The following is a 15,966-nucleotide window of genomic DNA, read 5'->3' as shown; positions in this document are numbered from 1 at the left end:
ATGTATATCATACTACAATTGAGGTTTGGCAACTGTATCCCTTTTATCTAAAACATTCATTTGCTGCTAGCAACTTTGCTTTTAGTTGGCAAAGAGATTTCTAGCATGTCGTCAAATTTAAGCAAAGAGAATTATTAGCTTTATCTTTGAGATTTATCTCAACTCATTCAGTACAGTTTCATTGCAGCAGAATGGTTCTCCAATGGTTGATGAACTTTAGTTATCCATCTCTTAGCCATGCACACAGTAGAGCCCAACTTTAAATGCATAGATGGAAATTACAATGGACATTTACAAAATGGAGAAGATAACAGCATCTGTTAATCATCAGCTGGAACAATTTGATTCATACTGGGAAAGTAGGCCTGATTTTATTCTCACAAATCAATGAATCTGTTGTAAAAAAGATCTCTCCCTACTTCTACATAGTTTTTTCCTTTTGCTTGTTTTTTCTTTCCACTGTTTTCTATGTGTATACCTCAGATAAATACTTTGTGGAGGTTTGTGATATATATGATTATATATGTACAATGTCTGAAATAAATCTTATGGAAATGTTTGTTTGATGATGAACTTCAATAAAAAAATAAATTACAAAAAGAAATAACAACACTGCACTTTGCAAGTTTAACATGGGTTGATAGCATTTTGGAGTGAAAGAAATTGAATAGTTGAATATAAGAACGAAAGAAAACATTATAAAGAATAAACACAAAGTTTAGAGTGTGCACCATCTTGCATAAAATACAATGACTAATTGGCAATGCAGTTGCTTGGAGACTTTGAATAAACTATGAAGGAAAGCTGTCCATTCCATTCACCTTTCTTCATCACTTTCTTTTTCCCATGCATCTACAGTAACTGGGACCACTGGGATATCATCTCTGTTCATCTGGTCTCCTTCTTCAAGAGCCTCTGTTTCCAAGTCCTCTGGTTCTGAAGGGAATTCAGAAATGTACTTTAACATAATTTCAGAAATATGAATGGTGTCATTCATCGTCCCACAAAAGCTTGTGTGTACTTAACCCATTGCTCCCTCCAATTTAAAAAAAACTACTTTGAGACTGAAATATCCTAAATATATAAAGTGAACGTGCAAGCCTTGAGAACTTTTCATACATCCATGAATAAAAGAACATTGACCTGGGAACACTAGCCGTTTCTCTGCAGTTAACCTGCTTGCATTTTTCGTACATTCTGGTTTTATTTAACATGAAATAAATTTAGGTAAAGCAGTTGGGTAAAATTTCCTGTAATTTTATTCTCTGTTCTTAAAAAAGGACTTACTCATTCTGTAATCAGTGTAACATAGGTTCAATAGACTGGTTGCTGGGATGAGGGAGGTGAGCTGTCCTGAGGAGACTGCTAAGGTTGGCCAATACTGATGAGCTTAGAAGAATGAGATGTGCTCACTGAAAATTACAATTTTCTGAAAAGGACTTACAGGAAAAGGAACCAGATCCTAAAGCTACAGAACCTACAAATGGAACACAGTTTCAGGATGTGATCAACAGTTCACAACTGAGATGTACAGACAGATATTAAGTTTTGGAATCTACTGCTTCAAAAGGCTGCAGGGCTCAGGAACATATGTTTAAAGACAAGGACATGGAGGGAACCAGAACATAAGTGGAATTTCAGTAAAATGGACAAGTTAGAATTTCATTATGGACAATCTAATCAAAACACGGTGAGTGCATGTGCGCACATCCATCACAAGAGATGAGGACCAATGATATCCTTGGGTGGGTGTGTTTATTATTTGTGTGTCCGGAGGTGACTGACGAATCCAATCTAGGCTAGGAAGTACATCCTCCTTATCCGCGGATTCCGCATGCGTGAATTCAACCAACCGTGGATTGCGAAAACCCGGAAGTGCTCTTCCAGCACTTGTTGTTCGAGCACATACAGACTTTTTTCTTGTCATTATTCCCTAAACAATGCAGTATAACAACCATTTTACATAGCATTTACATTGTATTAGGTACTATAAGTAACGTACAGATGATTTAAAGTATACGGGAGGATGTGCGTGGATTATCGTGCATCGGGATCGAAAAAAATTGGAAGTTCTCTTACTAAGTAAGTTGGAACAGGTACATCCGGTATTTAACGTCAGTTAGTCAGACATTTGTCTTAGTATATAGTATATATTTTACCTTTCTATGCATATAAAACACTTAAGAATGTGTGTTTCAGCACTGGGCTTGGGAACGGAAGTTCTCGGGACTCCGGACAGATCGCTCCCGAGTGCACTCTCCACCGTGCCGGGTTGATGTGAGGATCAAAAACCGAAAACCCCAAAACCCAATAATTAAACCACTGCGTTGCTTAGTAATAATTGTAGCTTTCATTGGGGCAGGGCCTTTCTCATTTTATCCTTTAAAATTGTTCCGATCATTGACTGACATTGCCTAACGCTTCTCCAATGACCAATGGCATTTCACCTCTTTCCGATCACTTTATTATTGTGATTGTGAATATTTTCGTGAACAGAAACACTGCGCATTCAGAGCTCTGGCACCGGGTCATAATGTCCACTGCACTGAGACAGGTTAAATAAGGTCTGGGGTTCCGCTGGGTCCTAAGATCCACCAGATTAAGACAGGTTGCATAAGGGACTTAAGCATCTGCGAATTTTGGTATCGTTGAGGGGTCCCAGAACCAATCCCCCATGGATAAGGAGGGCTGACCGTACCTCCCACATGTGGGACCAGTGTGTGGAGGTTCTGTAGTTGAGGTGCCTTGCTGTTCATTCTTTCCCGCTGTGTCGTTTCCTTTTTGCTTCAGTGTTGCAAGTTTCGGTGACTCTTTATTGAGAAGGCTGTGCCAGGATGAGCGGTGCAAGGCTGCATGTTCCAAATGTGATTGGTCAAGGCAGAGTGTGCCCTTGAACAGTTTTCGCTGACCATCACCAGAGCACTTCCCTGTAGAAAGCTCTCTGAAGAACTGCTTGGGAATGCAATCATCTGACATCTCGACGACATGGCCTGCCCATCTGACTTGATGTTTCATCAGCAACGTGCAGATGGTGGGCATGTTTGTGGCAGACACCACTTCCACATCAGAAATTCTGTCTTGTCAATTGACTTTCATGATCTTCCGTAGGCATAACAAGTGGAAGTAGTTCAGCCTACATGCATGTCTCATGTACACCGTCCACATTTCACACGCATAGAGGGTGAGTAGAATGACAGCATGGTAGACTGTCAGCTTGGTCTTCAGAGTAACTCCCCTTTGTCCCCAGACAGTGTCGCATAGTATCCCAAAATTGGCACTCGTCCTGGCGATCCTACAGCTGACCTAGTTGTCAATGGTATCTGCTCGAGGGGGTGCTGCCAAGATACCTGAACTTATCAACTGCCTGGAGCTGCTGGCCGTTCACCGAAGTGGATGGCTCCACATAGGCTGGAGTATTAGATGGGTGGGGTGGGGGGTAGCACATCCTCTTTCTTAAATGTAATGTTAAAATTCCTGTTAACATATTGAAGAAACAAAACTGTACACCACCATATGACTATTTTCTGCCAAAGTGAATGTGCAAACAGGTTGGGGGCGGGGGTTGTTATTTATTGGAATAAGTGATCTTATTGATTCATCTAAGATGCCAAGAAGATGATAAAGGAGATTTTGGAGAGGTTATGCTCTGAAGGAATCCAGAACTGAGGAAAGAATTTCAGCATACAGCATCCATTTAAGGCATCTATGAGGAAGGATTTCTTTTCTCATAAGGTTGTGAATCTTCACAATTTTGTGAAAGCTGAATGTATTCAGAGCAGAGTTACATAGATTGATAGATAATTGATTGATAATTTGAGGAGATAAAAGGAACAATCTGGAAAATGGACCATATCACAATGAAAGCAAACTTGATCATAGTTAGTGGCACAGCAGGGTCAAAGGTTATGGGGACAAATCTTGCTCCTACTTCTTATACAAATGCATGAATTAAGAGCAAGAGCAGAATATTTGGCCATTAGTGATGACTTAATTTGTTTATTTCTCTCCAACCATCCCCCAGTCTACAACTTCAAACATGCACTGTTTTCCTTTTTGATCTTATGATCAAGAATACTTGACCTGTAAAGTTAACTACACTTCTGTTCTTTACCTTCTGAGTACATCCAACATTGTCTCATTTTGCTACTAAGGGGTTGGTACATTAAATAACTACAACCATCACTACCACACCACGTTCATCAATAGGAATTCCATCTCAACCTTGATCACAAAAAAGCATTGTAAGAAAAAAATGTTCCAAATACCTCTCATATTCTTACAAATTTGATTATTAAGATGCAAAAAAGTAACAATACGTGAATACTACTGAGACTTCTCAAACAGCCCTAAATATAATCATTAAACTCTGGTTAGGCCACTTCTGGAGTATTGCAATTTATTCAGGTCTCCCCATTAAAGGAAGGATGTGGAGCCTTAGGAAAGGGTACAGAAGAGATTAAACTTGGGTTGTTTTCTCTGGAGGAGCAGATGCTTCTGATAGAAGTTTCTAAGATTATGAGAGGTGTGGCTAAAGCAGACAGCTAGTCTCTTTACCCATTGTAAAAATATCAAATATCAGAGGGCATGCATTAAGGTGGATGCGGGGTGGGGGGGGGGGTGCAATTTCAAGAGCGATGAATGTGCTAATTTTTTTGGTAAACAAACTGATGGATACACAGAACGCACTGCCGGGGTGGTGGCATAGGTAAATAAAAAAGAGGGGTTTAAAAAGCTCGTACATGGATATGTAAAGAATGGAGGGATTTGGACGAGCAGGCAGTAGGGACTAGTTTAGTTAGGTGTTTAATTAGCTCAGCAAGATATTGTGGGCAGAAGGGCATATTTCTGTGCTGTACTGCTCCGTGTTCTATAATGTGATGAGATTAATTAAACTGAGGGTCAATGAACATGATCAGATACATCCAATGTGCCTATACTCAAATGGAAAGGCATTCCGCCCTTGTAAAATGTTAGTTTCAGTTTTGACACCTCAGCTGGTGTGTTTCCTAAACACGAAGCTATGCAATGTGCAGGTGTTCCACATTAAAAAAAGGAAAAGGGAAAGACCATTAAGCCTTTGCATTTTGGTGGAAACTAGCCATTTGGAAATGATATACTTAATATTTTAAAATCCATTCTCTCCCATGAGCAAGAACAAAAATGTTTGAGGAAAAAGTGGTTTCAGTTACTTTTCCAGCTTTAAAATGACACCGCAGCAAAAGCAGCTTCCAAGATGAGCTAATGTTGAACAGATGCACCTTCTAAATTTCAGGACTTCCTTCTTCTCCAGTGTGAGATTTTTTTTGTGGGCTCAGTAATGGGCACCAACAAGCTCCGGTTCATTTTTAAAATGACCTTTGCCTGTGTAATTTATAGAATTAACAGTGCAGAAATAGGTCATTCCTGTTGTATGAAGGTTCGCTAATGCAACAAAGTTGAAACTAATGGACCGAAGGAAAATTCTAACTATTGCTGAAGGGTATTTTTGTAGAACTCCCATGTATTTTTTTTTTATCTTGAGATAGAACATAGAAACATTCCCTCTGGCCCAACAAGCCACACTGCCCAGCAACACATCTATTTACAGGACAATTTACAATGACCAATTAACCTACTAACTAGTACATCTTTGGACTGTGGGAGGAAACCAGAGCACCTGGAGGAAAGCTGTGTGATCAGCAGGAGAAAATACAAACTCCTTTCAGATGGCACTGAATTGAACTCCGAACACCCTACGCTATAATAGTGCCATGCTAACTGCTGCACTATTGTGGCGCCATGTAACATCAACATCCACTGATCCGAAATCCAAGATACATTTTGTCACAAGCAACATTTCAACTCGTTCGTAATCAATTACAGAGTGGAACAGGCCCTTATTTTATTTAGAGATACAGCATCATAACGAGCCCTTCCAGCCCAGCAAGCATGTAAGGAGCTTGCAAATCCTCCACATAATCACATTGGTTTCTTTCCACATTCCAAAGGTGCACGTTAGGGTTAGTAAATTGTGGTCATGCTATGTTTGCATCAGACAATGGCAACACTTGCAGGCTTGCCTCCAGCACATATTTGGACTGATGACACAAAATGACTCATTTCACTGTTGGTTTGTTCTGATAAACCTGTGACAAATAAAGCCAACCAAGTCCAATTCTGTTTACCCCACAGACATATTTTAAAGTTCTTATCGCATGAAATTAAAGAAAAAAGAACTGGGAAGCTTCCATGGTATCCTGGCCAATGTTTATCGCTCAGTGATGAACACCAAACCAGATTATTTACTCATGTGGTCATTGTCTGTGGGAGCTTACTAACTGCAAACTGATTTCCCACAATCCATTATAAATACCACTTCAAAGAGTACATCTGATTATACAGCACCCCAGGATATCTTGGGGGTGGGGGGGGGGGTGTAACTAAAGACCATTTAGTTCTTTACCAGAACACAAACTATCACATTCAAAATAATTAATGGGTAAACTTTCATTGCTCACCACTTCTAGCTGAAAAAATGCACATCATCTATTACAATTAACTAAACAAAAAGCAATTTGATCAAATGTTGAAGTCTGGAGAGAGAAAAAAATCTCAAATTGCTAGGGGAACTCAGTGGATCAGGGAGCATTTGTTGAAGGAAATGGAGGGATTTAGGAGCCTAGATAAAAGGTCAGAATCCAGTTGATTATCACTGACGTATGTCATGAAATCTGCTGTGATCTCAACATGAAATGTCTATTTGCCTTGACTGATGCTATCTGACCCACTGAGTTTCTCCAGCAGTGTTCTACTTTACATTACCAAATACTATGAATAAAACAGGGATCCAAATTAAGAGATCTGAACGCTGCTAAAATTACATTTAGTTCTTTGGCCCTGTTAAACTTGGCACAACTGGAGCATTGCAACCAATTCCAGTTGCCACCCTCTGAAGGACATGGATGCCCAAGAGAAGGTTCAGAAAAGATTAATGAGAATAATTTCAGGTCCGAGTGCTTTCAACTTTCAGGTTGAAATTGATAAGTTTGAGTAAGTGTCCTTGGAAAAAGGAGGGCTAACAATAGACTGGAGTATATATGGACAAGAGAGGAGGGATGAGAGTAATCCTGATTCTATTCTGTTTGCAATGCCATTATAAAATATTTGCAGCACAGATGTAGACTATTCAACCCAAAAGATTCAGGCCAAAGTCCATTTTCTACAAACTCAAACCTTTCTTCATCTTATTTTTATCAACTATTGCTTGCAGTGATAGAATCTTTGATAATCTCACAAAGAACTAATGGCATCAAGAAAAAAATTACCTTCTATCTTGTCTTCAAATACTGATGTTTTTGATGTTGGAATAGATACTTCCCTTGACTGTGCATTCTCCTTTCTTGAAAGGTCTACAATTTTGGTTTCCATTGTGTCTCCTGCTATGGATATCTGTCCAGCGTTAGCCACAGAAGTTCGAACAGGTTCATTAACTGCTTTTTGATTAACCATGCCGTCTTCTGCATTGATCACCATCGTGAGTGCCGGATTGACCTCAGCCAAAGGGGCTTGTGCTGTTTTGAAAGAGGAGGGTAAATACCTTGGGTTTTCATTCAGAATTGACACCACTGTCCAAGATTAAGGAACCGGCAAAAGCCTCACTAGTCATACAATAAGCTTAAATAAATACCAAAAAGTTTATTCTGCAAAACTAGGATAACATACACCTATAACATTCAAAACAGTATATCTTAATTTTTCAGTTACTTACCGTTAATTTCAACGGTCGCAGTATCTAATAGCATCCCCGTCTGAATTTGCAAATCTGCTTCCCCTAACACTTTCAAAACTGTGTCAGAAGGTTCTTTCTCCCATACTTTGCGAGGTTCATCTTTAATTAACAATTTAATAACTTCTCCAGATGTTTGACATGCTGATAAAAGTGAACAGAAAAAAACACTAATTGATGAGACAAATGTTCAGAAACAGAGACAAAAATCAATTCACACTTCAAGGTCTCCTTATATCAGACTTCTGAACCTAACACCCACCTCCCTATTATAATCCTTAGTGACTAGTAACTATTTCCACACTCAAATGTCAGTCCTTGCTTCCAAGGACTCCTCTGATCTTGCTGACAACCGAAAGCAATGAGGTGTAAATGCTAAATTCACATATCTGCAAGTACAAAATAACTCCTTCCATTATTCTATCTGAAACCAGATAGTTGAAAGAAAGTCACTGATTCATAAATAGAACAAAAACCACATGGACCAAAAACTTAATCACAGCAGTACAACTTATCACTAATTAGACATATTGTGTACAGTTTCGGTCACCTACCTAGAGGGAAGTTATTTAAAAGATTGAAAATGTGCAGAGAAAATTTATAAATGGTATTGCCAGGACTTGAGGGTCTGAGTTATAGGTAAGGATTGAATAAATTAGGACTTTATTCCCTGGAGCATATTAGAATGAGGGGAGATTTGACAGAGGTATACAAAATAGGGGTATAGTAGGGTATATGCAAGCAGGCTTTTTCCACTGAGGTTGTATGAAACTAGAACTAGAGGTCATGGGTTAAGGGTGAAAGGTGAAATGTTTAAGGGACCATGAGGGGGGAGCTTCTTCATTCAAAGGGTAGTGAGAGTGTGGAACAAGCTGCCAGTGGAAGTGGTGATTGCAGGTTCCATTTCAACATTTAAGAGAAATTTGGATAGATACATGAATGGGAGTGGTATGGAGGGCTGTGGTGTTGGTGCAGGTCAATGGGCAGTGTGCTAACATCCCATCAGTAAAGAAAGAAACAACCTGGGCAGATCACACTGTCACCAAATCTTTGTTGTCTATAAAGAATTGGTCTTGCTCCAAGCACATCACCAAGGACCAATAATGTACAATTCCTCAATAAACAAATATATTGTTTTAATAGCATTAGAACAACATTTAAATATTGAAAAGGATATCCAATAAATATACTGACATTTACACATAAAACATTTTGAAATCACAAGGTTCCGTGTAATCAAAGACAGCTCTTCATCAGAGTAGTACACAGCAGTGTGCTACTAAGCACAAGTGTTCTAAAAACTGATCAGGCCATATATATCACCACTGGCTCCTCAACAGAAATATACATGTTCAAAAATAACTTAAATGGGGTGTGGAGTTGATGTTGCAAGCGTATGGATCTGCACATAACAGATCAGTGGGAAATGAGAACCTAGTGCTTTGACAACTGAAACATACCATATTTGGGAGGAAACAGATTTAAGGGAAACCAAGTTTCTGTATTTGCGTCTCATTCAGCTGCTTTTCCTCATCCAATCCAATGATAACTTTTGTATGTTTCTTGTTCCCTCATATGTTTATCTAACTTCCCGAAACATTCACAGCTCCTTTCCTGCCTCATATGCTACTCAAACCAATGAGTTCCTCCAGCAGACTGTTTGTTGCCAATGGCTCTCAGTAGGGAGCTGATTAAGAAATCACCAGGTTCTGCATACCATCATGATTGGGTCAAGATTGAATGAAGCTTGTGACCTGGTTTAATGGAACAAGGCAGCCTGTGATACTTCCCCATTCCCCACCAACCACATTGGTGACAAAAATCAAATTCTTCTTCACAACTGTTCTCTATTGTAAAGAGTCAAGCTATTGCTTACTGTCATCCTTTACCGCCGAGGTTTCTTCAAGCGTAAGTTGAGCAAGAGGAATCACAGGTGGAGGCTCTGCTTCCCATTTTTTCCTTTCCCCTGAAAAGTGGGGGCCATCCTCCAGCTGCTCTTGAGACCGTGTGCCATTTCTGTTAGAAGTCACAACACTTTCGTCTTGCAACACTGCATTCGTGTCATGGCATTCCTGAACTTTAATGTTCTGATTTAACCGCCGCAAAATCTCTTGCTTTTCCTTCTGAAAAGGAAAGGACAGTGTATGAACAACTTGTGATTTTTGATAAATTCTACCCAACCAGATTGCAATCTCAATGTTCAAAGTTCAAAGTAAACTCATTATTAAAGTAAAAATGTCTCCACATACTAGATAATACTGAGGTTAATTTTCTTTCAAGCATCACAATAATACTAACAAAGAGAACAAGCAATCAATGTGCAAAACAACAAATTGTGCAAATACAAAAAAAGAAAAACAAAATAATAAATATTTTAAGGACATGAGTTATAGAGTCCTTGAAAGTAAATCCATAGCTGTAGAATCAGTTCAGTGATGTGATGGGTGATGTTATCCACTCTGGTTCAGGAGCCTGATGGTTGCGAGGTAATAACTGATGTGAACCTGGTGGTGTGGAACGCAAAATAATTGAACCATAATTGAAGAAATCAGATATTCAGAAATATAGAATAAAAGGAAATGTCACAAGGTGTCTTCATTTGAGAACAATGCACAGAAAGCTGAGAGTAAGCGTTTGGCACGGACTAGAAGGGCAGAAATGGTCTGTTTCCGTGCTGTAATCGTTATATGGTTATAAAGAAAATAAAGGTTAACTGATTAAGTTAAGAGTAAGCCAGATGATAGTGATCAATAGCCATCACACATGTGGTTTAGAGCCTGAGAGTTCTCCGCGTGGCTGAGAAAAAGACTCTAATAGAGCAGACAGCATCGGCTTCTTCGAACTGAAGATAAGCTGAAAATTACATGCTATAGCATGAATGTAAATCTCTCATGAATGTGTAATCAATCAAATATGGTGGAATTCTACTTCGGAAAGGGGAGTGGGATGCTCAAAAATTGAAGACAGTTTATTTTCATTCTTCGGTGTAAATGATTATTACTCTGAATCTGATGCAGCATAAAAATCACAAATAAATATAAAAGTAATCCTATAAAACACAATGTACAATTAACTGTTTTGCTGTGGCTGTATATATAGTGACTGACAGTTAAAAGTGAATCTTGGTAAGAGGAACTCTTTTTGGTAGTAGCAGGGCTAGTGAGTAGGTGAGATCCTTCATGATATTGCTGGTCTTTTTCCAGTACCTTTTTGCATGTCCTTAGACCACAAGATATAGGAGCAGAATTATGCCATTTGGCCCATCAAATATGCTCCATGATGGCAGATAAGTTTGTTTCAACTGATAAGATCCATGTTTCAACCTTTGATTTCTGTGGCAGCAGGGTTGCAACTGCAATTCATTGTTGCTGCTCCTATCTCCAACTAATAGCTGCAGCAAAACAGGACACAAGTGTGTGGCTTCAGTTGATTATGGCTCTCAAATACTGAAGGAAGCTCAATTTATAGTTCTTAACTGTTGCAACAGCAGGAGAAACAGAACCAGATCAGTGGCTTCAGTTGACAGCTAGTAACTGCAGATCCTGCTATTAACATGGGAACAGGTGAACTTTAGGTCATTTAAGTACAAAAGAGTGGAATTGTCAGTTTTATGGACAGGAATGCTTGTAAAATGCTGTAGACTTAAATCACAAATGCTTGTAAATTTTTGTCAAGATTATTATAATATGGGGGAGGGGTGGACCTCATGCAGAAATTCCGAACACAAATGACAAGTAATATTTTTACATGCATAGCACCTTTCATGACCTTGGCCCTGCAGTCAATGAAGTCATAAGGAGTATACACTTATAATGTCAGAAATGGAGCTAACCATTTAAAGCTCTTTGAAAAAGTTAAGGCAATAATGTTCAGATTTTTATCAACTACAGAACAGAAAGGAGCAACTCCTTTTCCCTTTATGGGATCTTCGATATAGAGGTTTTGGTTTGACATTTCATCAGAAAAGCAACTCTTCAGGAAGTGTACTATTCCCTCAGTGATGCACCAGTGTATCAGATGAGACATCAGTATTACAGTGGAATAAAGAAAATTGCGGAGCCATGAGGCAGGAGTTGGCCAGAAATGGCTGGAAAACAACACTGGCAGGGATGCTGGAATTTCTGGAAACAATTGGAAGGCACAGGATACAATCATCCCAAAAAGAAGTCTGCAAAAGGAAAGATGACACAACCATGTCTATCTAACAAGAGAAGTCAATGCCAAATTAATAGCCAAAGAGAGGGCATATATCAGTGGGAAGTTAGAGGATTGGGAAGCTTTTAAAAAACAACAGAAGGCAACTGAAAATGTTATTACGCTAAAGATAGAATACAAAAGTAAGTTAGCCAATATTAAAGAGGATATCAGAAGTTTCTTTAGATAAATAAAGTGTAAGAGAGGTGAGATTGCGCCTCTCGCCCAGCGAATCCACAGCCACTTCCAGGACAGCGGCGACACGCAGCACATGTGGAAGGGCATCACCAACTACAGGGCATCATCACCTAAATGTGCGGGCAATGCCTCCCTCCCAGATGCGCTGAACAACTTCTACACTCGTTTTGAGGCAGAAAATAACGTGGCGTCGAGGAAGTCCACCCCTCCTCCAAATGACCAGGTGCTGTGTCTCACCGTGGCCAATGTGAAAAGAACCCTGTGCAGGGTCAACCCGCGGAAGGCTGCTGGACCAGACAATAGTTCTGCTTAGAGGATGTGCAAACCAGCTAGCAGATGTTCTCACTGACATCTTCAACATCTTCCTGAGCAGCGCCACCATTCTAATATGCTTCAAGGCCGCCATCATTGTCCCCGTGCCGAAGGAGTCTTCAGTGTCCTTCCTCAATGTCTATCACCCTGTTGCACTCACAACCATCATCATGAACTGTTTCGAAAGGCTCATCTTGAGGCACATCAAGACCCTGCTGCCCCCCTCACTGACCCCCTGCAGTTTGCGTACCGTCCCAACCGCTCATCAGATGATGCCATTGCCATCACCCTCCACCTGGCCCTAACCCACCTGGACAAAGAAGACACGTACGTTCGAATGCTGTTCATAGACTTCAGTTCAGCATTCAACAGAATCATCCCTCAGAAACTGATTGGAAAGCTGAGCCTATTGGTCCTGAACACCTCCCTCTGCAACTGGATCCTAGATTTCCTGACTGGGAGACCTCAGTCAGTCCGGATCAGAGGCAGCATCTCCAACACCATCACACTGAGCATGGGGGCCCCCCCAGGGCTGTGTGCTCAGTCCACTGCTGTTCACTCTGCTGACCCACGACTGTGCTGCAACACACAGCTCGAACCACATCATCAAGCTCGCTGATGACACAACTGTGGTGGGTCTCATCAGCAAGAACAATGAGTCAGCTTACAGAGAGGAGGTGCAGCAGCTAACAGACTGGTGCAGAGCCAATAACCTGTATCTTAATGTAAACAAAACAAAAGAGATGATTGTTGACTTCAGCAGGGCATGGAGCAACCACTCCCTGCTGAACATCGACAGCTCCTCGGTAGAGATCATTAAGAGCACCAAATTTCTTGTGTTCACCTGGCGGAGAATCTCACCTGGTCCCTCAACACCAGCTCCATAGCAAAGAAAGCCCAGCAGTGTCTCTACTTTCTGCGAAGGCTGAGGAAAGTCCATCTCCCACCCCCCCATCCTTATCACATTCTACAGGGGTTGTATTGAGAGCATCCTGAGCAGCTGCATCACTGCCTGGTACGGAAATTGCACCATCTCGGATCGCAAGACCCTGCAGCGGATAGTAAGGTCAGCTGAGAAGATCATCGGGGTCTCTCTTCCCACCATTACGGACATTTACACTACACGCTGCATCCGCAAGGCAAACAGCATTATGAAGGATTCCACGCACCCCTCATACAAACTCCTGCCGTCTGGGAAAAGGCACCGAAGCATTCAGGCTCTCACGACCAGACTATGCAACAGTTTCTTCCCCCAAGCTATCAGACTCCTCAATACCCAGAGCCTGGACTGACACCAACTTACTGCTCTCTACTGTGCTTATTGTGTTGTTTATTATTTATTGTAATGCCTGCCCTGTTTTGTGCACTTTATGCAGTCCTGGGTAGGTCTGTAGTCTAGTGTAGTTTTTTTTTGTGTTGTTTTCACATAGTTCAGTGTAGTTTTTGTACTATTTCATGTAGCACCACTGTCCTGAAAAATGTTGTCTCAATTTTACTGTGTACTGTACCAGCAGTTATGGTCAAAATGACAATAAAAAGTGACTTGACTTGACCTTTGGACACTGGAAAACTATGCTGGAAAGTTAGTAATGGAAGACAACGAAATAGTGGACAGAGTAAATGTTTTAAGACCATATCCACAAGACCATAAGACATAAAGACTGAATTAGGCCATTTGGCCCGTCGAGTCTGCTCTGCCATTCAATCATGGCTGATCCCCTTCTCTACCTGCTCAGCCCCCTCTCTGTAACCTTTAATACAGTGTCCTAACAAGCTCTACCTTAAATACACCCAAAAACCTGGCCTCCACAGCTGCATGTGGTAATAAATTACACAAATTCATCACCCTCTACTAAAGAAATTTCTCTGCATCTCTGTTTCAAATGGATGTCTCTCTATTCAGAGGCTGTGCCCTCTTAGATTCTCCCACCATGGGAAACATCAATTCCACATCTACTCTGTTTAGGTATTTCAACATTCAAAAGGTTTCAATGAGATTCCACCCCCCCCCCCCCATCCTTCTAAATTTCATTGAGTACAGACCCAGACCCATCAAACATTCCTCGTATGATAACCATTTCATTCTTGGAATTATCCTTGCGAACCTCTTCTGAACCCTCTCCAATGTCAACACATCTCTTCTAAGATGAGGAGCCCAAACCTGTTCACAATACTCAAGGAGAGGCCTCACCAGTGCCTTATAAAGCCTCAGCATCACATTCTTGCTCATCTTCTAGACCCCTTGAAATTAATGCTAACATGGCATTTGCCTTCCTCACCACAGATTCAACCTGCAAGTTAACCTTTAGGGTGTTCTGCACAAGAACTCCCAAGTCCCTTTGCATCTCAGATTTTTGGATTTTCTCCCCATTTAGAAAATAGTCCGCATATTTATTTCTTCTACCTAAGTGTGTGAACGTGCATTTTCCAACATCATATTTCATCTAGCGCTCTCTTGCCCATTCTCCTAATCTATCCAAGTCCTTCTGCAGCCTACCTGTTTACTCAATACTACCTGTCCCTCCACCAATCTTCATATCATCTGCAAACTTGGCAACAAAACCATCAATTCCATCAACTAAATCATTGGTATACAGCATAAAAGGAAATGGTCCCAACACCGACCCCTGTGCAACACCACTGGTCACTGGTAGCCAACCGGAAAAGGATCCTTTTATTCCCACTAACTGCCTCATACCAATCAGCCAATGCTCCAACCATGCCAGTAACATTCCTGTAATACCATGGGCTCTTAACTTGGCCCCCATACCAGCTTCTTAGCCATGCGCAAATGTGCAAAATCATCCTGTTTCTACCCTCACTGGCAGTGGCATAGGCAGCATTCAGAAATTACCACCTGCAAGGTCCTGCTTCTCAGTTTTCTACCTAGCATCTGAATTCTTTTTTCAGGACCTTTTTGCTTTTTCTTCCTATGTCATTGGTACCAATATGTACCAAGACTTCTGGTTGCTCTCCCTCCCTCTCCAAAATGTCGTGAACACGACCCAAGACATCCCTGACTCTGGTACCTGGGAGGCAACATACCATTCAGGTGTCCTGTTCACATCCATAGAATCTCCTTATCTGTTCTCCTGACTATTGAGTCCCGAAATACTATCGCTCCCCTCTTCTCCCTCTTTCTCTTCTGCTCCATGGACCCATGCTCAGTGCCAGTAAGCCAGTCTCCAGGGCATTATCCAAAATGGTACAGTTATTATTGAGGGGAATGGCCACAGGGATGGTCTGCACCAAGTGCCTGTTCACATTTTCATTTCTCCTAACAGTCACCCAGCTACTTGCCTCCTGCAACTTAGGGATGACTAATTCCCTGTAACTCTGATTATCTCTTCATTCTCCCATACAAGGTGAAGGTCATCCAGCTGCTGCTCCAGATCCCTTACATGGTCTTCAAGAAGTGACAGCTGGATGCAATTCACACAGATGTAGATCCCTGGGAGACTCTGGCTCTCCCAGGACAACATCTGGTATGAGGAACT

The 15,966-nt window shown here is 41.0% G+C and overlaps 1 protein-coding gene across 3 annotated transcripts in view; it reads right to left on the bottom strand.

Annotated features, from left to right (window-relative positions):
- nek1 (NIMA-related kinase 1) overlaps window positions 1–15,966 on the bottom strand; it is a 173,904-nt gene that overhangs the window by 39,152 nt on the left and 118,786 nt on the right. For all 3 annotated transcript variants that reach the window (XM_059974106.1, XM_059974108.1, XM_059974107.1), the window contains 4 exons: window positions 9,642–9,888; window positions 7,748–7,909; window positions 7,305–7,550; window positions 822–936 (listed from right to left, as the gene is read on the bottom strand). In XM_059974106.1, coding sequence (XP_059830089.1) covers window positions 822–936; window positions 7,305–7,550; window positions 7,748–7,909; window positions 9,642–9,888 — 770 coding nt within the window. The remainder of the gene's footprint in view (window positions 1–821; window positions 937–7,304; window positions 7,551–7,747; window positions 7,910–9,641; window positions 9,889–15,966) is intronic.

Source organism: Hypanus sabinus, chromosome 7, assembly GCF_030144855.1.
Source record: "Hypanus sabinus isolate sHypSab1 chromosome 7, sHypSab1.hap1, whole genome shotgun sequence".
Classification (NCBI taxonomy): Eukaryota; Metazoa; Chordata; class Chondrichthyes; order Myliobatiformes; family Dasyatidae; genus Hypanus; species Hypanus sabinus.
Note: the sequence above shows the minus strand (reverse complement) of the source record. Positions and strands in the feature narration are given on the sequence as shown.